The 25,213-nt window shown below is 37.6% G+C and overlaps 1 protein-coding gene across 1 annotated transcript; it reads right to left on the bottom strand.

The window, feature by feature from the left end:
- Positions 1 to 5,885: 5,885 nt before the first annotated feature.
- LOC113693246 (uncharacterized) lies at positions 5,886 to 9,256 on the bottom strand. The gene is made up of 3 exons (XM_027211809.2): positions 8,885 to 9,256; positions 6,350 to 7,654; positions 5,886 to 6,248 (listed from the first exon to the last, which is right to left on the bottom strand). Exons 1-3 carry the CDS (start codon positions 9,254 to 9,256, stop codon positions 5,886 to 5,888), a joined length of 2,040 nt encoding a protein of 679 aa, XP_027067610.2.
- Positions 9,257 to 25,213: the final 15,957 nt, after the last annotated feature.

The following is a 25,213-nucleotide window of genomic DNA, read 5'->3' as shown; positions in this document are numbered from 1 at the left end:
GGAACTGGTGGCAACCGCAGAAGAGGAACTCACTGCCACCCTTGTTGCCGAGAGCTCTACTGGAAACGGCACTGTAAGCTTTTCTTTTGGCCTTTTCTTATAGATAGTTTCTATTAATAAATGATGGGACTATGAGAATCATGAGTTTGTTCGGTGTTCTTGATGGCTGATGTGATATTTCTTTTATGAGTATGGCCTTTTGTTCTTGGGTCCTTAGGTTAGGAGTTTTGCTGCAACAAGATTGAATCTTTCGACTTGTTGCAGCAGTTCGGACATGTTGGCTTCTTTTCCTTTGTCTTGCTGAAGTTGTTATTCAATTGACCTTGCTTGTTTTTGTTATCTATGATTGAGTGAAATTCCATGAACAGCATCTGGAGTTAGAAATGTGTTTGGGAAGTCCATAACAGAAAATCTGCTGCAGCATCGTTCATGTCAACTTGGCTACATCGCTTTGCTTCCTTTTTGTTCGCTGCTCTTGTTAATTGAACCAGCATAGCTATGTTTGTTTCAGTTTAGGAAATGTCCATTCCGAGTGTTAGGAAAATAAAGTTGCTGGATTTTGTTCATGAAGTCTGCGTCTTGTTTGGTTGTAGCTAAGTGATTCAAAGCTGCTGCAACGAATTCAAAGCCCTCGGCTTGTTGCAGCAGCAGGAACGAACCTTGCTTCCTTCCCTTACTTGTTAAAGTTTTGCTTGGTTTAGTTTGGTATGTGGTGTTCACCTTTGCCACGAATTTCCCTCTTTGTGTTTTGTTGCATTTCTGCATTCATTCGCGCAAGTTGGAATTGCGAACTTGTAACAGAAAATTGCAGTAGAGCAAAGGTTGCTGCACCTACTTTGCTGTCTGCCTTTTTCTGTGACCTTTCACCAGGCTTTAGCCTCTTCTATTTTTGTTAGTTAGTTTTGTGTGGGAAGGGGGCAGTGGAAGATTGGTTTGAACTTGCATATTTGGGTTTTAAACACTTGAACTATGACCGGACAAATTGCTGAAAAATGGACGAACCAGGATTTTACCGAGCCAATCTCTAGCATTTTGCGCAATTTCCCTTCTATGTTTTGGTTTGTTGGGATGTTGGAATTGTGTGTCATGTTGCTTAGATCATAGAGCTGCATTTTTCCCTTCTCACTATCCCAAGTCCACACGAGCCCACATTAGTTCATTCTCCTTTCCCATCGCACAATCACTCTTGGCTAACTGAAAATGCAGCAGGTTGTTGCAGCAGTTTCGTTCATAGGCCTGCATAAAATTTTAGGAGCTTGCATTGTTTCTTTCTATGTTTGTTGACTGTTTGAGTTGTAGTATTGTTGTGATTTTTGCCTTAATCCAAAGCTTTTGATGCTTGGAAAAAAATCCTGATTCATTCTCGGTTGCCGAAAGCTTCCTAGCTTGCTGAAACTTTGCTGCATTTTTTTTCCTTTTCCTTTCGGTCAATTCCAGTTCCTTGTTGAATCCTGCAACCAAATTTTGGTGTTTGATGATTAAAATTATGGGCCTTGTGGCCTAGTTTCACACTATGATTTTGATCAAAGAATTGGTTTTCAAAGCCAGCTGCGTTCGGATGTTTGTTTTCGGCTGCTAAAGGCTTAAGGGAAAAATGTTGCAGAAGTTTGCCTTTCCCCACGTAGCTTGCATGAAACTTGCACGAAATAACTTTCTAAAATTGCACTTTGACCCCTCAAGTCTCCTCTTGTTCCACTAGGACCCAATCAATTGAATAATTTCATCAATTTGGTCTTGGGTAGTTTTAATTTTTGCAACTTCACTGTTTGTTTGATCCAATTAGCCACCTTGCTTTGTTTAAATTGCTTTTAATTCATAATTTTAAGGGCTTTATGACCAAGTGAGCTTGTGTTTGCCTATTTTCTTTAATTTTTCCAAATAAATTGGTACCTTGACCATTTCTTTTATTTTGGAGGATAAATAAGTGATTTCACTCCATTTAAGGCATCAACTCAAGGGAGGTATAATTTCTTTTATCCTTTTTGTCTCTCCTATGTGATCCAACGTGCTAAGTGATAATTGCATATCTAATTTGCTTTCCTTGCTTTTCTTTAGTTCCTTTATTTCATTTACTATTGCTTTTATTGAATTATTCTTTTAATGGGGTATGTGTACACCTCTTGGCTTGTAATAGATAGGGCTTGGAGAGCACTTGATGAAGACCTATTGAAGACGTGTGCCTAGCTAGCAAATGTAATAGGTTCATTAGCTTGATTGTTTGCTTTTGTTGCTATGTGTTAATTTGCTTTATTAGGCTCTTGCATCTAGTCGAGCATGCTAAGTGTTATGTGCTATGTGTTTATGAGTGTTTGGCATGTCTACTTGCTTTCTATAGCCATGGATGAATGTGATGGATGATTGTACGTCACCACACTAGTCCAACGCTAGTTGTGGCTCATTCATAGAAAGGGCTAGTCCAATGCTAGACCCAATAGGCCATCCCCTTTTCATTAGTGCATACTTGCATGTTCACTACATTTCATGCATTTTTCTTAGTTTTATCATTTGGCATGCTCCTCTAATCCCTTCCCTCTCACTTTAGGATTTTTGCACCTCATGCTAGTTATAGGGTACATTTGCTTGAAGAGTCCTCTTTCGATAAGGGAAACGAGCGAGTGTGGCTACAAAATAGCCTTAGCACGCTAGTTCTCCCTTCTAATCGAAGGAAAAATTAAAGTCACAAAGTTAGGACTCCCCGTTCCCGTCTTGATGCATTCCTATAGGATTCATGCATTTTACTCATTCACATACACTTCTACTTTATATTCTAACCCTTTTTCCACATTCTCACTTCACACTACTTTAATTTTGCACGTTTTCACTCAACTACTTACACTTTATAATATCACTCGCACACATGCACTTTATGTTATCTCACATACATTTTCACATTATTACTTTACTCACCTTATCTTGTACATCCATTTGCACACTTTCACTTACACACTCTTGTTTTTATCACTTTTTCACTTCACACAAACTCACATTTTCATATGGCATGCATTCATCTCACTCATTTTTACGTCATTTAGGATTATGTGTGACATCTCCAAAGGATCATTATTGGCTTCACAATTTATGTGATTGGCATCACTCAAGCTTTGGAGTGAAATTTTACCCCCCCAATACCCCTAGGTCTAGGGTTTGCATTCATGTAGTACATCCAAATGTAATAAATTCTTTGGTTAAAACAAGAAAATCTTTGATTAAATCATGCAACTAGCCTTGGCTAGGTCGAAGGGGTGCCTTGGATTTTTATCCTTGCCTTCCCCTTCGTCAAATGTGACTCCCGAACCTTTTTCGTTGGTTTACGTGGACTAGGAGTCGTTTAAAAGGGGTTTCTTACTACTTTTTTCTATTTTTTCTTTAAAAATTCATTTTTAGGTGACTTGGTACACTTTAACTCATTACCAAGTGGCGACTTTGATTTTTTATTTCAAAAACCCTTTTTAAACTATAATTTTGGGTCAAATCGTCGCATTCTCAAACCCCCATTTAGACCCATTTTTCTTTTAAATCACAATTCATTTTCCAATCACAAATTGAATCAAAAAATACATTTTAAAACCATTTATTTATTTATCAAAAAATGGGGCGCGACAATAAGTACATGATCAAAGGCTGGCCTGGTTTGGGTGGCACTAGGACTGGAGAATGCAGCAAATAATCCTTAATTTTGTCAAAAGCTTGTTGGCACTCTTCATTCCAATGCAATGACACATTCTTTTTTAACAACTTGAATAGTGGCTCGCACGTAGCGGTTAATTGGGCAATGAATCTTCCAATGAAATTAATTTTTCTCAAGAAACTTTTCACATCTTTCTGCGTTTTTGGCACTGGCATGTCTCAAATTGCCTTGATCTTTGCCGGGTCTATCTCTACGCCCTTTCTGCTGACAATGAATCCCAATAGTTTACCAGCTGGTGCTCCAAAGGCGCATTTCGCACGATTTAGCTTCAAATTGTACTTTCGCAACCTTTCAAACAGCTTTCTTAGATCAATCAAATGGTCTTCTGCTTTCTTGGATTTGATTATAATGTCATCCACATAACCTCCATCTCCTGGTGGATCATATCGTGAAACAAAGTAGTCATGGTCCTTTGATAAGTAGCTTCGGCATTCTTTAATCCAAATGGCATTACTGATAGCAAAATGTGCCACAAGGGGTAATGAAAGTAGTTTTTTCTCTATCCTCTTCGGCCATTAAGATCTGATGGTATCCAGCAAAACAATCATAAAAAGATTCAATTTCATGTCCGGCAGTGTTGTCCAGAATGATGTGAATGTTTGGCAAAGGAAAGTCATCTTTAGGACTGGCTTTATTAAGGTCCCTATAATCAACACAAACTCGCACTTCTCCATTTTTCTTTGGAATAGGGACTGGATTCGAGAGCCAAACAGGGTAATGAGATACAATGATGATATTGGTCTTAAGCTGCTTTTCAATTTGCTCTTTTATTTTGAGGCTCATGTTTGGTTTGAATTCATGGGGCCTTTGCTTCACTGGTGGAAAAGTTGGGTCTGTAGGCAATCTGTGCACCACTATATCGGTCGAAATGCCAGTCATATCGTCATAAGACATGCAAATACATCTTGAAACATAGACAAAAATTCAATCATCTCCTTTTTTTGCCTTTCGTTCAAATGAGTCCTTAACCTCAGTCTCGGTGCCAATGTTAACAATTTCTGTTTCTTTTAGGTTCGGTTTAGATTTCTCTTCATATTGTTCAAAACCCTTTGAACAAGAGTCAAATACTTCCTCATTATCACTCTCGTTTTGAAATTCGGATTCCATAATTTCCAAGTTGTGAGTGATATAGAGATTGTCATCATCGGATTCCAGAACAGTGATATCTAAAGGGTCAAATAATTTTATTTTTGGTCATCTGAAAGAATTAAGAAGATCAAGATAATAAGCAAATAAACAAGCAAATGAGCAACGTGATAAAAACAAACTGTGCATTTCATGAAAACTTTAAATCAAAGCGAGAACAAGACAAAAGCCTAATTGCAAATGACGTTTTTATTAAACTATTTATATATGCAAGAAACCGTTTTCATGAATTTTAGTGAATAACAAACCCCCTTTAGATTTACCGAAACTCCTTTCGCACAGGAAGGTACTCAGCAGCCTAGTTGTGTATAGCTCCTTTGGAAATGTCTGGAAATTCTGCATTATCTGATGGACCATCTTCGGATATTGCTCCCACAAACAACTGAGTCAGGCTTGTCTACACTTCGTCAATTGGATTAAACTCAGATGTGATTACCTCAGCCGGCCTTGGAAAAATATAGCGTAGTGGTGGAATATCTAGAGTACCTTGCTTTTCTTCTTTTTCTGCCCTTTTGCGTGCTTTCATTTCTTTTATATCTCTGGCAGTCGGACGGAATCCCAAACCAAACTGGTCATTCTTCTCGATGAGTTTCACTGGTTTCAGAATGCCTTGTAGATTACGTCCCAATCCCTTATCAAATTCATATCCTCCGCGAATCATCTCCTTGGCCATCATAACACTAGCCGCTGGCAAAACCATTTCGTCTTTTGAATCCTCACTTGTTATCCAACTCACGGAGACAATGTCAGCTGTACGGTAAGAAGACACTGAAGCATTTCGGTTACCATCCTCTTCAGGCTCGGAATCGACAATTACAATGCAATCTTCTTCAGTAAAAATGGTTATCAGCTGGTCACTCACTACAAATTTCAATACTTGATACAAGGAGGAGGGCACAGCGCTAGAACTATGAATCCACGGCCGCCCAAGTAAAACATTATAGACACTGGGAAAATGCATAACTTGGTATATTATCTGAAATTGAGCGGGCTCCATTTCGACTACCAAATTTACTTCTCCTATGGACTCCCTTTGGGCTCCATTGAATCCTCAAACTATGGTCTCTGAGGGTCTTAATTTGACATCTTGCAGCCCTAACTTCACCAAAGTGCTCCAGGGACAAATATTGAGGGCAGACCTATTGTCAATCAGTACTTTAGCCAACATTTTCCCATTGCACCTCACAGCTACATATAAGGCTTTGTTATGACCAATTCCTTCCACAGGCAGCTCTTCATCGGAAAAAGTGATTTGCTTGGCAGTCAATACATTTCCAACTATGTGCGAGAAATTGTCGATCAAAATATCTATGGGAATCTGAGCCTTAGTCAAAACTTCCAGTAGTGCATCCCTATGCAAGTCTGAGGAGAAAAGCAAGTCCAGCATGGAAATTTGGGCAGACATTTTGTTCAACTGTTCGACCACATTGTACTCGCTTCTCTTAAGTCTTTTAAGAAAATCCCATGCTTCTTTTCGGTAACTGTGGGTTTGGTAATCGGCTCACAATTGCTTACTTGGACTGGGGCGCTAGCAGTGGAAGAACTTGCAATCTTTCCTGACCTCGTAACAACAGACACTTCTTCATTCAAAATTTGTTTACCCCCGATTTGCAAAACGGGTTCATTATAATTCCACGGCACTTGCCGTAAACTTAAAACCGGCACTTGTTTCGGGAATTCAATTACCACAGGTTCTAAAGCCGCACTTTCGGATGGAGTTAGATCTAAAATGAAGGGCTTTTTGTCTTCCTCATACGATGCTTCCTCTATTACAAAAGGTTGATCCATTATCCCGAACACTTTTGTTTCATTTGACATGCTTCGGACAAGCTCTTCAAATTCCTTATTATTCATAATAACTCTAACAGTATCAGTGTGTTCTGGCAAAGGATTCTTGCTCATGTTTGGGCTTTGTTCTTCTCTCTTCCTAATCACGATTTCCCCTGTTTCGAGCATATCTTGAATTTTATGTTTGAGGAGTCGGTAATTGGCAGTGGCGTGACCAGGTGCTCCTGAATGATAAGCACAAGTAGCATGTGGATTGTACCCAACCGGCATGCCATAAGGATAAGATGGAGGGGAAATCATGCCTATTTTGCCGGCAACCTTCAATTGCTCATACAATTGATCCAAAGGCCTGTCTAGATTGGTGAATGTTCGGGTAGGGTTTTGATTGTGGGTGTCAGTGGGTTGGGGATAGTTATAGGTGGGTCTGTTTGGTGGGGAAAATCTCGGATTGTAAGTAGGACATAGACGAGTTTGTTGAAAATTTGGTTGAGATATTTGAAAAGGGGTCGTAGGCGGGTTGACGTCATTTGGATGAGGTCGGGGATGGGGGATATTGGTATTGTAGACAGGGTGAGGACTTGGATAGTAGGGATAAGGTGATGAATATGTTGGTTTATGTTGAAATCTGGGTCTTGGTGTAGGGTTTTGATTCCAGATAAAGGCAACTTCCCCCTCTTTCTTTTTAAATTGCGGTTTTTTCCCACTTCTCCCTTGTCCTTGCAAAGCATCCAACTGCGATTTGAGGGCAGGGACATTAACGATCTTCCCAACTCTTACGAAGTCATTGTACTCTTCAAACTTATTGACAATAGCGGCAAACGAGCATCCAGTCATGCGGAAAAGTTCTTCAGAGTACGGAGGATCATGTGCCTTAATGAAAGTGCGGATAATTTCGTCTTCAATCATTGGTGGGTTGACTTTTGCAACTATTTTCCTCCATCTCTTAGCATAGGTTTTGTGGTCCTCATAGGGTTTTCTCTTTGTTCCTTCCAACGTGGTTCGTGTCGGAGCTAGCTCACAGTTGTACTCGTACTGCCTCACGAAAGCATTAGACAAGTTAACCCAGGTCTTCACTTCTTCAGGTTTTAAGTTGGAATACCAATCGAGTTATCCCCCTCCAGACTTTTTGGGAACAGCCTTAGAGGCAGATTCTCATCATTTATGGGCCTTCCCAACTTGTTAGCAAACAGACAAGGTGCATTTTGGGATTGCCAGTTCGATCGTACTTGTTAAACTTTGGGGTCTTGAACCCCACAGGCAATTGCACATTTGGGAAGAGACAAAGTTCATCATAGTCCAGCACTCCTTGCTTGTTTAACCCTTGACTTTTTCTCATAAACTCATCGAAACGGTCCAGGCGCTTGAGCAATTTCATATCAACAGGAGCAGAAGATTCTCCTATCCCTAGTTTAGCTTGGACAGTATGGTCTGGCAATAAGGGCTCTGCAGTAGTGTGATAAAAAGCATGTGGTTCAGGGCGTATATTCGAAGTGTCTTGGGGGTGTGGACCTCACATGTGAGTAGAAAGAAATGAAGGATTAGGAGGGTAAGTGTATAGCAAATTTGTGGTGGCATAGGTGAAAGTTTCTTCGGGTGGAATAAGGAAGGATGGAGTAGAGGTTGTTTGAGTCGGAGGTATGACAAATGGTTCTTGCTTAGGTTGTCTGACGGGTACGGGCTCCGGTTGAACTCTACTGCTGATAAGCTCATCAATCAATTTCCTTTGGGCTGCCATCTCGGTAGCCATCTCACCAAATTTAGTAAGCATCTCGGTTAGCTGAACCCCTAAACTCGTAGTCTTAGGTTGAGCTACAGTAGCAGACCTATCCGGCGGTTCCGGCTGTGAACTCATGTTTACACGACTCCTCTGGGTTTGACTACGGGATCGTGTTATGATGGGATTTCGACGAGAAGCTATGTTTAAATATTACCTGAAAATTTTGAAAGGAATCGCCTTTAGATTTAGCCCTTGCTTAGCTTTTCCAACAAAAAGTACAAAGAAAAGGAAAAAGATAAGAGTTAGTAAATATCCAAAAAATTCGGATGCATGTCCTATTAGGGGGCCCTTTTTGTACCAAGGGTAGGCCTAGTATGATACAACACCTTCAAAATGGGACCCGTTACACAAACCTGTTTTTGACAACAATCCTGTATGAGTGCAAAGAAAGATCGATTTCATTGATAAACTTGCCAACATATTTACATCATGTCACGAAGACGATTCCGTACAAGATTGCCAAAATTTCTGAGCCTATCTAATACAGAATCCCTAGTTTCTCTAGCATATGGAATTCTAACATGTTCAGCTTGATCATACAATTCTCCGCATTTCCTTTTCAGGTCTTGACGCTTTTCTCGCTCATTTTCGTACAATTGCTTGTTTTGCTCCGCTATTCCCTTGTATGTTTCGACAGACTTATTTAACTGCAGAATTTCCATGTCCCTTGCTTCGATAATGGCTTTCAACTTTTTCACCTTCTCGGCTGGTTCATCTTGTTGTCCTTGTGCAGCGGATCTTCTTACCCAATTCTCGTATTGTGGAGTCGTCAAACCCTTTTGCCGGAGTTTCGTAACATATTTAAAACACTCGTCATCAGATAATGTCACCCATGCTTCAATAATCCGATCTTTCATAGGGAATTGGCTTGGGCATATTTCTTCATTCAAAATGATAGTAAGCTCACTCACATCAAGTGCAGGCGGCACTTCTTGGGAACGCCCTAACTGTCAGAGAAACCTCTTTGGGGTGTATGCAGTGATTCCTTGGATACCCAGTAAGAGAACAAATTCGGATACTTGGGTGCGAAGAACAGGTTTAACACAATTGGTCCAATCCAGTGCCCATCTAATATTTTGATCGGTCACATTCTTCAAGAAATCCACAAACTCAGATGCATTACATGGCAGACTATCTCTATTAACTCTCTTGTGATGTATGACTATCCAGTTGTACGTAGACATTGGTAGATTCTCAGGAATAGACGATCGTCTCATGAAGTGCTCCATACCCCATACATGTAAAATCCAATTTCAATCACAAAAGAACTTTTTCCCTCTCTAACAGGTAGTGCAGGCTACAAAGATATCGGCCAAAATAGTCGGAATAATAGAACACTGCTTATCTTTTACTCCTAGGAATAGGTCATACAAGATTTTAGTGAGTTTAAATGCTATCTTTTTGTCTTTTCTAGGGAAAACATAGGTTTCAGCCATAACCAACCCATACACCCAAACTCTCTTTCGTTCCCACATTTCCTTGGAAGTGAACGAGAAATCTCCTAGGTGCCCCTCAAACCCATCCCTTAATGCGAATCGATCAAATAAGAACTTTACCTCTATATTTTGGTCCGACCCTCGTATTGCTGATTCCTTTAACCCAGTGAAATGACAAAATTCGGCCTTGTTAGACTCTAATGAAAATATCACGGCAGTTCCCTGAATCGGCAAATTGAGAAATCCAGTGACCTCCTCAACTGTTATGGTCATTTCCCTTTTTCCTAGTCTAAAAGCGGAACAAGTGGGGTCCCATAGATGCACCAAACCTTCTACCAAATAGCCATCGGACGTAATGTCCTTGAAATCCCCGATGTGTCCTAATCGAGTGACTACTTGGTTAATCTCACTGGGTGAAAGTAACGTGGGCCATCTTTGTACCTCAAACGGTACTACTAACATCTGTTGGACTCAGCGAGGACTTTCCATCTAGAAACAAAAAGCCTGTGTCAAGTACCTTACCTACAGGTCCCACTTTTCTAGTTAAGCGATAACTTAAATGTGCAGTCCCTTGAAGGGTTAAATACCTACGGGGGAAAAAAGAAAGGTTGGCTTTATTCCTAAAACGGGATTCCCTAAGCGGCGGTCCCTTTTTAGGGTTTATACATGATGCCATTTTATCAAAGCGGCTAAATATGCAGTACACAAATGAAACGTGACCTAAAGGAACCCATTTTTGTACGCCGAGGTGAGCCTAAAATGAAATAGATTCATGGTGCAAATGCAAAACATTGAATTTAAACGTATCACATCAAATAGGGTGGGTTCCTAGAGAGTACCATGTCAGGACTCTTATTTTCTAGGCTTATGAGTGCAATGGAGACAAAAACCAAAAAAGTTAGTTCAATCAGACAAATACACATAACATATTTATAGCAAAGCAATACAAAGAGATAAACCAATAAAAGGAATAGGGGGGTTGGATCCCTCCCCTCGTGAATGGTGTCCCTAATAGGGTAAGGCAGACTCTACCCTAGGTAAACTATCATAGATGCATGAGGTATGGGGCTCACTAATGTATCTAAACTTGATAAGTTTTAGGTCCCCGAGCCTTCAGACTTAGAAACCAAAGGTCATCAATCCCAAGGTTCTTTGTCGGTGGCTCGAACGATTCCCCAGACACTGCTGCGCACACGTCGTGTCACGGCTACATGTCTGAGTGAATCTATCAAAAACCCTCAACCTTCGACTAAAAGTTAAAGGCTATTAACCCAAAGCTTAAAGCGGAAGATTGAGTGACCCCTCGGATCATGCTACACACACGTCATGTCGCGATCACACGTCCAAGTGGGTCGCCTAATCCTAATAGGGAGGAGCAGCGTGACAAGCCACTAAAAGAAAAATAAATGAGGGATAAAAAAATAAAACGTATGCACATATGCTAGTGCTCGTTTGGAGGGGAGAGATCGAGAACCAACGCGAGGCTCTAGGGTAATATCCCCCACCCAAATGCAATGCACAGCACGGAATCACATAAATAAACCATCCATCCATCAAATCAAATCGTACGTAAATAGGTGAGGGAGTGAGTTGATACGCGCAAAATGCAAAAATCCTAAAAAGAAAAAAAAATGTAACCCTAAACATCCAAATGCGATATATGAAAAGGTTAAAAGAAGAAAAAGATTGACTATATCAAATTTGCTCGGACTCTCTTAGTCCCCAGTGGAGTCGCCAACTGTCGCGCCCCATTTTTTTTAATGAGAAAAATAAAAGACGAGTTTAGAAAAATGACTTTTTATTCAATTTCCCAAAATATAGTTTAAAAAGGGTTTTTTGAATGGAAAATGGAGTCGCCACTTGGTATTGAGTTGAGGTGTACCAAGTCACCTAAAAATGAATTTTTTTTTAAAAAAAGTATAAAACCCTTTTTAAACGACTCCAAGTCTACGAAAATCAGAGAAAAATATTCAGGAGTCACATTTGAAGAAAGGGAAGGCAAGGATAAAAATCCAAGGCACCCTTTCGACCTAGCCAAGGCTAGTTGCGTGATTTAGTCAAAGATTTTCTTATTTTTAATCTAAAGATTTATCACATTTTGATGTACTATATGAATGCAAACCGTAGACCTAAGAGGGTGTCGGGGGGTTGAAATATCTCTTCAAAGTTTACTTGGTACCAATCACATTAATTGTGACGCCCAATAAAGACTCTTCGAAGAAGTCACGAATAATGCAAAAACATGAGACTTTAAGAAAAGGGAAAGAAAATAAAAATAATCATAATTATACAAATATACATGTTTTAAAGGAATGCATCATGTCGGGTACGGGGAACTAATGTTCATGACTCAATTTTTCCTTTAATAGAGGAAATATGAGCGTGCTAAGGCTAGAAAGCCAAACTCGTCCATATCCCATACTCAAAGGGTTTTCCTACCTAAACAAGCAAATGATCTAATCTAGTTTCTAATTTTTCCCTAAATGACATGCAAATCTAATGTCATGTTTCATGCAAAGGGGTAAGTAATATACATATAAGGGAAAATATGGGGGAAGAGATATACGTATAAGGAGGGATATCATGCAAAAAATGATAAAAGACCCTAAAAAGTGAAAATATGCATGAGATGAAGTGATTTTATCACACAATCATGATCTAACGTGCGGATGGTTCCTAAAGGTCTAGCGTTCGACTAGCCCTTAACTAACGTTCTCTCATAAGCATTGGATTTGTAAGAGCTCGAAGGGAAGACCATGACTAGCATTGGACTAGCCACGGTAACGTACGTTCCATCCATATAATTAGATATAATATTAAAAGCAAATAGACATGCAAAACACATAGTTTCACATAGCACGTAACACATAAGCAAGCTTATCTAGATGCAGAATCCTAGGAAAAGCGATTAAATATATAGGCATATAGGCGCACACAAACACATAGCACACAAGCCCTATCTATTACAAAAGGGATGCCTACTACAATCTAAAAGGGGAAAGAATTAGAAAAGTAAATCCTAACTATTACATTGGCTAGCTAAGACATGTCTTCAAGAGAGGCGCCGAAACTTAGGTATTACAAATTGGGGTTCAAATGCCCTCAAATGACTTGCCAATTAAAGAAGGCGAAATAAAAGACAGCGAAACAGGCAATTGAACACTAATATAATGAAAAGCGAATTAAAGCATGCATATTCACACGAAAACATGTAGGAGCACGTAGGAGAAATAAAATCAAGGAGATAGAGGATACCTCCCTTGAGTTGGGGCCCTAATGGAGCGAAATTACTTATTTACCCTCCAAAACAATAAAAATGTCAAGATACCACTTTAATTAACGAATAATCACACGAAATTGAATCACTCAAAGCATTCCAAGGAAAGTAAACTACTCATATTTAACCAATTAAGATAAACAAGGACCCAATTGAAAGATTAAAGAAGCCAAAGGGGCCAATCTGATTGATTTTTCCCAATTTTAGGCTTTAAAAGCATTAGATGGGAATTTTGGGGTTAAAGTGTAAAATCAGAATTATTTCATGCATGTTACGAGGCTTCATCTTCTTCATTGGGTTTTACAACCTTTCCATCCGCCATTTTTAAGCTTATTCAAGCAACACTCACAAAGTTCCAAGCCAAAACCAGCACATTTATTCCCAAAACCCTTAAACTTCATCACTCATATAAACATAAATTCATCCTTGTTAGAAGAAACCACACAATAGCCGAGAACATATGAATCTAAAAGACTACAATCTGCTGGGTTCATCTTCTGCAATTTTTCAGCTCATTCAACCCAGATGTCTCATGCCATCTCAAACTAGAACCAGTAAACTCATCAATTGAGATACATTTAAAACCGTAACCCATTCTAATGAACATCCTCAGCCATTGAAAAACCACACAAAGGACAATAACATGGAAATCGCAAGGCAAGGAAAATGAAATGAGCTTCTGATGGAACCAACAGTGATATCATCATGAGCCAAAAACAACAAAAGTTCCCAACCACGTAACCAAAGAAAACAGACCAAACCCGTACACTAAACCATTACAAGATGCAAAAGACTGCAAAACAGAAGTGAAAGAACCAACAAAATGACGGCAACAAACAAGGAAATCAGTACATCTGAACCAGCGCAAGCAAGACTGCATTTTTTAATGAAAATCTGAACTGAACATTTCCAAAATATAGAAACATCACCATGAAAGTTAGCCTTCCTAAACCTATTGCCCAAATGCCAGATTAAACACCCACAACAGAAAGTGAATTCTGAGTTGAGAGGGAGTGACTTGCAGATTCAAATTCATTCACAAATCTTGAGTTCGTTATTAACCAGGAGAAAAATAGTAAAGCTCTACCCAATAGGTCATAAAAAAGAACTCAGATGCAGCGATATGGAGCCCAAATCTGAATCAATCAACGCATGGAAAATGAAAGAACCGAAAGAAGGAAGACAAATCATGAGCACAGAATCAAGGATTGAAACTTTTGGTTGCGGATGAGGAGTATGTGCAGGCAGAGGAGGATAAGAGAACAAGGTTACCTTGAGGGATGATCGAGCGCCGCAGTAGACCAATGAGACCTGCCGCAACCTGGATGAAAGAAACCGTAAGTGAAGGTATGGGGATCCGGCAACCCCCCGTTCCTTTGCTCCTTTTCCAGTTTTCTTTTCTCCGCTGCAAGGCTTTCTTGCTCTCACAGTTTTCCTCTCGCCCTCACAAACTCTCCTCCCTTCTGATTTTTCTCCGTTATTCTTATCTTACCCTTTTTTCTTTCTAAAACTCTCGGCTTTTCCTTTCTATCCAAACTCCGCCGCCCCCTTGCCTCACAGCTGCCCCCCTTTTATATCAGACAATCCCTTAAACCCTCAACCCAATGGTTCCGATGGAAACTACCTTCAGCTGCTCACCTCTCGGACCCTTGGATTATTCTCCATCTAGGTTATTTCTTGGCTCTTAGATGAATGCCAAGTAATTAGTATAAGGATCATCCGATGGTAAACAAAAAACCAGGAAAAATGGTAGAAAAAGGATGGGGCTACGATGCATGTTGTTTCTGTACTTGGTAAATTTTCATGAAATAAAACAACGCGCATGAATCGGCACGCGCGCGTGGGATCTCTTTTTTTTTTTGCAATGAAATAATTTTCTTAACAAAAATAAAATAAGTTAAGCAAAATTAAAACCCAAAAACTAAATAAATAAAATTAATAAAAAGTTAAAATTTTGGTGTCTACAGTCTCAGTACTTTTATCTCGATTAAGTCGATTGGAGAGTTATCTCATCGACACTGGTGCTGAGCGGCCGTATGTACCACATTCCATTCGAGTAGGAGGTACCTCTCATCCTGTTTCAGTACCTCTCATCCCGTCTCAGTACAATTCGATTGGAGAGTTATCTCATCGACACTGGTGCTGAGCGGTCGTATGTACCACATTCCATCCGAGTGGGAGGTACCTCTCATCCCGTCTCAGTACTTTTATCCCGATTAAGTCGATTGAAGAGTTATCTCATCAATACTAGGGCTGAGCGGTCGCATGTACCACACTCCATCCGAGTGGGAGGTACCTCTCATCCCGTCTCAGTACCTTTATCCTGTTTTGGCGAGTAGAATGTTATCTCCTCGACTAATTGGTATATTCGAATATCACTACCACTATTTATTTCTGAATACGGAGCATTAAGTGACAATTAACGTCTCCAAACTTTACTGTGTGAGCGTTGGATAATTGCCAACGACTCCAATCTTGATTACTGAATACTTGGGGGCTATAAGCCATATCCTGAATTACTGTATATCTAGGACTATAAGTCCAACCCCGGGGCTAGTTGGTCAAATCGAACCAGCAAGGGGTTGGTCGAGAAGATCAATGAACCTTGGGTACTTCTTGGATGTTTAGGCCTGGTAGGGGGTGATCGGTGGACGGAAACTGATGTAAAGTGGGGATCTACGGACGTTATATTTTCGTGGTTGACGGAGAGTCAACGGACCTTGATCAAGCTACTGTGGAACTTGCTCCTGAGAGTAACCTATATCCTTTGACATGAATGTATTCCTTACTGCACTCTTTTGCATGTTTTATCTGGCTATTTGCTCAATTATATACTGAATTATGATCTCATCGAAGTTGACTTGTTTCTTGATGTCTGAATATGCTATCTTGTCTCGTATGTTACCTACTTAATTACTTGGAACCTCACTGGGCTTCTAACTCATTCCACGCCATTTGTTTTCCTTACAGGGATGAAAACATGAGAGGTTGAATTGGGGAAGGTCTCGTTTTCTTCTAAGTTTGTTAGTTGCTGGTGTGAGCTGCATAGGTGTCTAGCCGACTTGTTTGGTTTGATTTTTTGGCAAGTTCGACTCTTTGGTTGTAATAATTTTGTTTTCTTTTGAGGGTCTATTTGTAAATCTTCATGTTATTTGACTGAGTCCTGGCGAAAGTTGGGCAGGCGGTCTGCCAAACCCTTGGGTACGCCCTAGGATTAGGTGGGGCTGTCACAGGGGAAAAGAGAGAGAAAAACAACTTCAACTCCAACCTTGATTCTTCCTTGTTGAGCTGAAATCAACCAAACCAGGCCGATTAAACTTACCTTTTAGTGCTTGGAAGGCTTGGTGTGCTGAAATTTTGGGAAGATAGTGGTTTGTTTCTCACTTACACGGAGCTTTTGGAAGGTATAAGGGTTGAACTTGCTTTTCTTTTGTTTAATCTTGCTAAAGTTGGCATAGAAGTTCTTAATCTTGGATTGTGATGATTGAATTCCTAGTTGTTGATGATATAGTGGAATGTTTAGCTAGGGTTTGCTTTTTCAGCTTTGATTATGGTTGTTTACCTAGTAATTGATGGTATTGAGCTAGGATATGAATGTGGTGAAGTGCTTGGCCATGAATTTTTAGAGTAAAAGTTGAATTCCAGCACTTAGTAGTAATTCTGCCCTGTTTTAGAACCAAACTGACCTACATATTTGTCCTTGATAAAGGCCGAATCAGTCCTTACTCAAAACATGAAAGTGTAGGGAATGGAGTTAACTATCTACCTATAAATTTTAAACTCAATCGGAGCACTGTAACTTGTAAAATAACTAAAATACCCCTGACTGCCCAAATGCCCTATTTCATAAGCAGCTTTCTGTTTTCTCTGAGATTTCAAATTTTGACCTTGAAAATGCAAGAATTGGGTGTCAACGTCTTCATAGGAAATGTAGGTCTCTATCTTAGTTTCGAAACGCCATAAAATGCAGCTCAATCCAATAAGTGTAGTTTCAGTTGTGACCAAAACGCCGAAAGATGACAAACTTGCTACTTAGACATTCTTCTTTAATACTAGTTTCCAACTTTGGTCTTGGTGGTTTCATTGCTAGAATTGACTTGTATTTGGATGATATTGAACCTAGTTGAAGAGCTATTGTGTTAAGATTGCTTATGTGTTGAATTTGGGCTGAGTTGAGAGAAAAAAATGAAGCCATAAGTGATTAGAAAATAGCTAAATACAAAGGGTATGCTGTCCAAATTTTCGTTCAAGGGTTAGGCGAATGAACTTGAGATTTGAGCGACGACTCGAGGTTGAAGTGAACTTCGCGTGTTATGGTATTCGAGTTTTCATTAATAAGAGGTACATAAGTTAAAATTTTTACCAAAACTTGTACCCTTTAAAAAGTGAAAGTAGCGACCCTTCAAAATATGATTTTCTCGATTTTTCATACCAAGTGTGACTTCCAAAGTATGAATTACTTCTTTATCGAAACTAAAAGAGCAAGCGTGAATTTTTGAGAGTTTGAGGAGCCATATGACTACTATTTAAACAAGTTTCATTACTTGATTTTATTGAAGCGAAACTTTTAAGTTTCGAACCCTACCTGATTTCAACCTCTTAAATGATATTTTATCACAGATTTGGATTCTAACCAAGGAGTTACACCTGAGCGTGATTTTGACAAGCACTAAATCTTTGGTGAGTGCTTCCAAGTACATGATACTTAATTTAAATACTTGATATTTGATTGGTTTGGTCGGGCAAGGGTGTACTTTATCGCACTTACCCTAATGTGAAATATATTTGTTTATTGTTGCAATTGACTTGATATACTTGTGTATGATGTGCGCACTCTCTGGAATTCCAGAAACCCTGTGGCGAGTTACTTGAGTCGAGCCGGCAAGGGCTTGGTTGATTGGGTAATGAACCTTGGGTCTCTTGTTTTGTCGAGTGGAGTGATATCTCCTCGACTAATCGGTATAATTGAGTATCACCACCCGTGTTTATTTAGAATTTTGGGTCCGATAGGGGGTTTGAATGGTGGACGGAGATTGTAGTTAAGTAGTGCTCTACTGGACTGGTTACTTTACTTGAAAGTTGACAGAGTGTCAACTTCTACTCGATCAAACTCGGGTGAAGTAATGGGAACTTGGCTCTTGAGAGCCATCCGTATCCTTATACTTTGACATGATTATTACTTATCGGGTTATTGTTTCTTTTAAAAAAAAAAACTTTACACTCGCTCATTTTGAGATTTGCTACTTGAAGTGTTATTGCTCACTTTTATGAGCTTGTTATGCTTGCTATTTTGCTACGTTGATACTTGTACCTTTAACGAGTGGTCAACTTGCTATTTGGAATCTCACTGGGTTTTAGCTCATTCCACGCAATTTGTTTTCCTTACGGGGATGAGAGTATGAGGGTTGAATTGAGGAAGGTTTCGATTACTTCTAAGTTTGTTAGTTGCTCGTGCGAGCATTGCATAGGTGTTTAGCCGACTTGTTTGGTTTGATTTTGGCAAGTTTGACTCTTTGGCTGTATTACAGACTGGATGGACAATGGAGGTCCATGGATGTATCTATAATGATGGTTGTAATTAGTATCGATTTATTTTGAGGTTCTATTTGTAAGTTTTCTTGAATTGCAACTGAGTCCTAGCGAGAGTTGGGTAGGTGGTCCGCTAAACCCTAGGGTATGCTCTAGGGGGAGGTGGGATCGTCACAAAAGGAAACACTATTTGAAAGTTATATCTCAATTTAATTACTTGCTAAAATCTTTTCCAGTTTCTCATTGAAACCCTTTTTGTCTTCAGTTGCCATCTAGAGTTTGAAAGTCAATCTTGATACACACACTATCCCAAAACATAGCATCAACATGGCCTTATACAGCCCCATATCATTTATGCAATTTAGCAACTCAATTCAATATTTTCTAGTAATTTCCAAAAAAATGAACAACTAAATACAAATAAATAAACAAATAACTATAACCATCAAAAAGGTTTATCTTGCATCAGCACAAAGTCTAATGTACAATAAAAGTCAGTGGCATAGTGATACAAAGTTTATCACTAAGTTGCAAGTCAATTTCTGAGGAATGGACTAGATATTGATTATGATTCTATTATTCATGTATCAAACTAAGGCAATTGTGAAATCACGTTTAAAACATCAAATCAGTTCTTTTCATTTTGATAAACAAAAGAAAAAGTCCAAACTCCAAACCGCAAGATGATTTAGCCTTTTTTTTGGATATGCATAACTATTTGCCATATGTAATTCTTTTTTTTATATTGATGTTAGATCTGCATTCCATGTGAAACCAACTATTACATCACTTTAACTAATACTCACTACACTAAAGTACAAGAAAGCTACCCATCTTGCTTTCATGAAAAAATATTATGTTGGTTTGGAGCAACTATTTGTCAGATCTAGTAGCTGGTCTAGAATTTATGGAAGAGTTCTCCGTGAATATACAAGAACTCCACTTGATTCCATTTAATATGCCAAGTGTACCCTACTTAGCATGTGAATTAATAAGTGGGTCTTTATATATCCACATGGAATTTTCCTGGTGATCTTTGACCAACCATTAGACATGCTAAATAATTTTCCAGACCGACATAAAATTCCTTCTTGCTCCTTATATTACTGTCTTTAAACCTAAATTCTACTAGGCGACAACGTGCATTTGATGTCACAAATTCTACAGCACAGTAGCACGATGATTCATGATTGAGACAGTCCATCGACCATGTTTGCTTGACTTGACCGCAGAGCTAGCTAATAATCAAGCGGTGGGCTGCTCGAATTTTTGTTTTTCTTTGAAAAAACTGATGGTTTAGATTTAAACTTTAAAAAAGAAAAAAAAAAGAAGTTTAGATTCAAAGTTGACGTTCCAAAGTAGTTTAACTTATCAGGGTAGTATCTGAAACATTTAATTAGGTTTCATTGAACATAGATGATGCAACCATGGACAATTTGCTCTTGTGTGTGAGCGTGTAGCATGATTAACTTATATTTCCTTTTTTCCTTTCACACTTTCAGAATATTTTATGATAATAACAAAAAAGTTGTTAAAACGTATGAAGAAAGTGTATATCTAGAACAAAATAGTGTAAAAATTTGAAACTAGCTGCCATATTATTCAAATAACTGAAGATAAATTGTTGCCTAGAATTCTTATTATAACTAAATCAGGGCAGAGATTCAACAAATTAGCAATATGGTAAATATCATTAAACCCTGCTTAACATTTGCAATGATTGCATTTTATTTCCTAACATCATTTTTTGAGAACTTTGCCTCCTCCATTAGTCAATATCACGTTTGTTTGTTAAATATTCAAAATTTTATTCATTTTCAACCATAACCAAATATTAATTTGTAGTTTATCCACTATATTATAACATTGGTTACGCTTTGCCCACAAAGAATTTTATAAGAAATTTACCATTACTATTCTAATTATTTTAGTTTGTTTCTCTTATTTGCTATTTTATTTCTTTTCTCTCTCATCATTTCTTCTTCTTCTTCTTTTTTTTTTTTTTTTTTTTGCTTTTATCCCTCTTGTCACTTCTACACTATTATTTGGCTATTAGGAATGGATTAATTAAAAACTCTGCATTTTATATTAGTGTGTAAATATTATTTATTTCTACATTATATGCTTTATAAATAACTAAGTGAAAACTTTGGTTGATCAATCCTTGATTTTGATGATAACAAAATAAAATGATTATTTGGACTAATGATCTTATTTGAGAACTGATTTAAGACAGGTATCTTACAAAATGAGAAAAGAGGAGAACAAATTAAGAAGGTTTGAAAAGCAATGTTATCTATTGGATAGTAAGATCAGACGCTCAATCAGTGAGTATATAGTGAACACAGCTTATATAGTGTTAACTATTGAATACAAGTAACAGATGTCTGAAAGACAGAGCAAAACCTCAGACACTCATCTCTTCTATCGGCCATTTAATACCAAAGAAGATGGAACTTGAATATGCTAGTTCTATAGGATGCAAGGCTATCGGACACTACGTCAAAGGATTGGCCGTCTGAAGAAAATAATGAAAAATTCTTTGGAAAATATTATACGCATGTATTGGATGATGAATCAAGTTTTGGACGTCCGATAGGCCTAATAGCAAGTTTTTTCAGCATTTAATGCTTGACCATTGGAGTTCTTTTCAACACCAATTTTCACCACCTATAAGTACCTTCAAAACTAAAAATATGAGGAACTTTTTCCTATACAAAATACAAGCTTTTAAGAGTGATATTTGGGTAAAAATATTTTTTGATTATTGTGTAGGTATGGAAAAAATTGGGTTTGTGAGCTTTCTCAAAGAAGAGAAGTAGAACCTTTGTGAAGATGACCCTTATTTGTGAAGTAGTTCTTAATTAGTTGGGTAAACTTTCAATTATAGCTAGTTGAGGACTAATTAGGAGAATTGTAAAACTCCTTGACTCAACTAATGGCTTTTAAAGCAACGAAAAAGTGTGCCTTCATTTGTAAAAGTTGGTTAGTGTCACCATCAATTGAAAAAATTATTTGATTGATTTAACTCTAGGTTTGAAAGAATCTTGGGAGTTTGATTGGTTTGCAATCCTTTTACATTATTGTTCTCTTTTTATTATTAGTTTATGTGGCTTAATTTATTTATATCTTTTGTTATTGTGCTTGTTTACTTTAGTTATTTTGGCTTAATAATTGGGTGAAAATTTGGCCTTTATTTTCTTTAATTTTATCAATCTAATTCACCCCCCTTAGGTTGCTTGGGCCTTATGATTAGTATTAGAGTTTGGTCTCCTAGAGATTAAGTTCAACCAGTTTAAAAAAAATCATTATGGCAACTTATTTTGTGTTAGGAAGATCCACGAATGAACCATTGATTTTTATGGTAAAATTTATGATGTGTGGAAGAATAGGATAGAAGCTTTTATTAAATCTATTGATTTTGAGTTATGGTATGTTGTTGTGGATGGCTCTTATAAAGCTTTAATCACAAAGAAAGGACAAATTAGAGAAAAGACTAATAAAGAGCAAAAGGAGAATGATAAAAGAATGTTGCCACAAAACGTACAAGTTATGGATGTTCTTTGTAAAGTTTTGGATGAAAATATACTAAAAAGATCAAAAGATTAGAAAAATACTCAAGAAATTTGGAGAAAATTAAAAGAAACCTATGCGAATAAAAGTTTCTAATTTTAGTGAAGAAAGGAAGACAATTCAACTTCAAATTTTAATGAGAAAGAGAATATAGATGATTTAATGGTTGAAAAGATTGTCAAAAATTTGTATGAAAAATTAAAAAAAAACTAATGAATTGAATAAGACATCAAAATCTCAATTGAATGAATGTGCTTTAGAGAGGACTCAAATTAGAGAAGAAAACGTGAATTTAAAACTCACCATTAATAAGTTAAATAAGTCTTACAAAGAGGTTGAAGATACAAATAAGGAATTGAAAAATAAAAATAAAAAACTAAAAGAAAACCTAAAGGTTTATGAATTTTTAAAAATTGCACATGTAAATATTAAGAAGAGAATAGATAATTTGAATTTGCCTTAAATGAGTTTACCAATAAAAAAGAAGAAAATAAAACTTGTTGTAAAAGTAAAAATGATTTCAGAAAATTTAATGATAATAAAATTTTTTTGTTAAGTCTAAATCAACTTGCTATTTTTGTGAAAACCTTAGTCATAATATTGACACATGTTGTAAGTAAAGAAATTTTGATAGAGGAGCTAAAATGATGTGAGTTAAAAAGGATAAATCTGTAGTTCACAAAGAAAAATAAGATGTTTATAAGAAAATGATATTGGGAATGTGTCTCTAGAATTTAAAGGTCAAAATGATAATAAATGAAAAACACATATTAGTTTGAATAACAAGAGATTCTCATTGAACCATTTTAATGAAAATAAAAATATTTATGTTGTGTTTTAATGTGTAATAACTATACAAAATGTTTAAAGTCTCATGAAGATATTAAGGATGTGAAATTCAAGAACCATCAATTTGGTTTCTATTCATAGACATGATTGCACTTACTTGATAACTTGTTAAATAATTAAAAATATTTTTATTCTTGAAAATATGTATGATTGTGCATGATCTTGTATAATTTATTTAAGCATGATTAGTTAAATAAAGAAGTGAATGCAAAAAAAAATTTGTGATTCATTGCCTATTATTATTTTGGAAAGAATGCAACACAGATGATACTTTAAATTTTCAATGGATTTTCAATAAAAAAAAATATATATTATAATATTATCATTTTGAGTTTGCCTGTTCATATGATTGTTACTACTTGCACAAGGTTATATAAGACATGTTATTTTATAGGGTAAAATACCAAAAACCCCCGTGTGGTCTAATGCACAATTTACCTCCCTTTGGTTTGAAAATCTATAATTTAACTCCTTGTCATTTCAACTAAAATGAAAGTTTGATGGAAAATATCTAAACTAATGTCTGAATGAAAAATGTCAAAATTGCCCCTCTATAAATGAATACATCGAAAGAATGTTTCGTCATTTTGAAAATTCAAAGAAAGAAGACTTAGAGAGAGAGGAACGAAGCTTTGGAAACCCTAGGAAGACACAATCAGTAATTTGCAAAAATTTCTCGACAATTAGTGAAGATTTCTAGCAGAATAGGACGTCAATTGCAAGCATAAGACATCAACTGCATTATATCGAAGACTAGGAGAAGACCCATAGCAGGATGGGTAAGTTTTTAAGTTTCGAATGCTTCCTATTTTTATGATCTCGTAGTTTAGGGAAATAATCTGGATAACAATGTGGATAAACACCTTGATTTGTATGCTGCTATATATTGAAGTGATTTTTTATAGACTTAGATGCACTGTGATTGTTTCGATTGATGTTTCCAATTTCTTCAATATCTTAGTTTGTTCGAATAATCTGGATAAAAGTGTGAATAAACACTTGTATCCATATGTTGGTATCTATGGAACTGAATTTTTCTAGATCTAGATGCATATGACTTTTACGGTCAAGCCAATTTGTTAGAAAAAGGTTGATAAATCCTAATTGTTGGAAATATATGAACTTTACGAAAATTTCAATTTTATAATGGTTTATATCACCGTCATTACTATGGTTAGATCGTTATTATTCTTGGTAATTCAGCAGTCTAGATGGGGCCAGATTCTTGTGAGTAGTTGTTCTGAACATACATCGTTATCATGTTTATTTTTTTTACATCAAGTATAGACAACTTACTTTATATATATGTATAATACTATTTTTTTTTTTGCATTTGTCTAGTTAATAGAAGACAACACACAAGAAAAAGAAAAAGAAATGGTTGAGATATGTGACAGCCCCACCTTCCCCTAAGGCGAACCAAAGGGGTTAGCGGACTGCCTGCCCAGCTCTCGCCAGGACTAACGGTACCGTTTGCGTCGGTCTATTACGTTCTGGAACATAACAATGCGCGCAAACGAGCCAGAATCACAAAATAAAAAAACGAACTCGAAGCCGAAATGAATAGTGAAATGCCCGCCAGAATCCGACCAGAACCTGGCCGGATTTCCGGCCGGATTCTCGGCCGGATACTGGGCCGAGAGCAAAACCTCAAACCTTTTTTTTTTTTTTTTTTTTCCTTCCATCACAATCCGGCCGGCAATCCGGCCAAGATCCGGCCGGATTGTCTGGCCGGATACCCGGCCGAGAGCAACTGGCCGGATACCCGGCCGAGAGCAACTGGCCGGGTTCCATTTTCCTCAGGCAATCCGGCCTTCAATCCGGCCAGTTTCTGGCCGGATTCCTGGCCGGATTTGCCACTGTTCATCTTCGGCAAGATTTTTCCCTTTTCCGTTTGAAGTCGTATCGATCCGAAATCCGTCCAAACATCAACCAAACACATATATACATTGAAAATCAACATTTACAAGCCAAACGGCCTACCAAAGTATCCATTTAGTTCATACATATCCAAGTAGCCAACTACACACCAAACATTGGTGGAATCAAAGTACTTAGGGTTTTCACCCTCAAGGAGCTAATCAAAATACATGTACAAGAGCTCAACTTGCATTCAACTATCATAACCTTTCCAAAAGTGTTCATTTGCC

The sequence above is a fragment of the Coffea arabica genome, chromosome 6c (genome assembly GCF_036785885.1).
Source record: "Coffea arabica cultivar ET-39 chromosome 6c, Coffea Arabica ET-39 HiFi, whole genome shotgun sequence".
NCBI lineage: Eukaryota > Viridiplantae > Streptophyta > Magnoliopsida > Gentianales > Rubiaceae > Coffea > Coffea arabica.
Note: the sequence above shows the minus strand (reverse complement) of the source record. Positions and strands in the feature narration are given on the sequence as shown.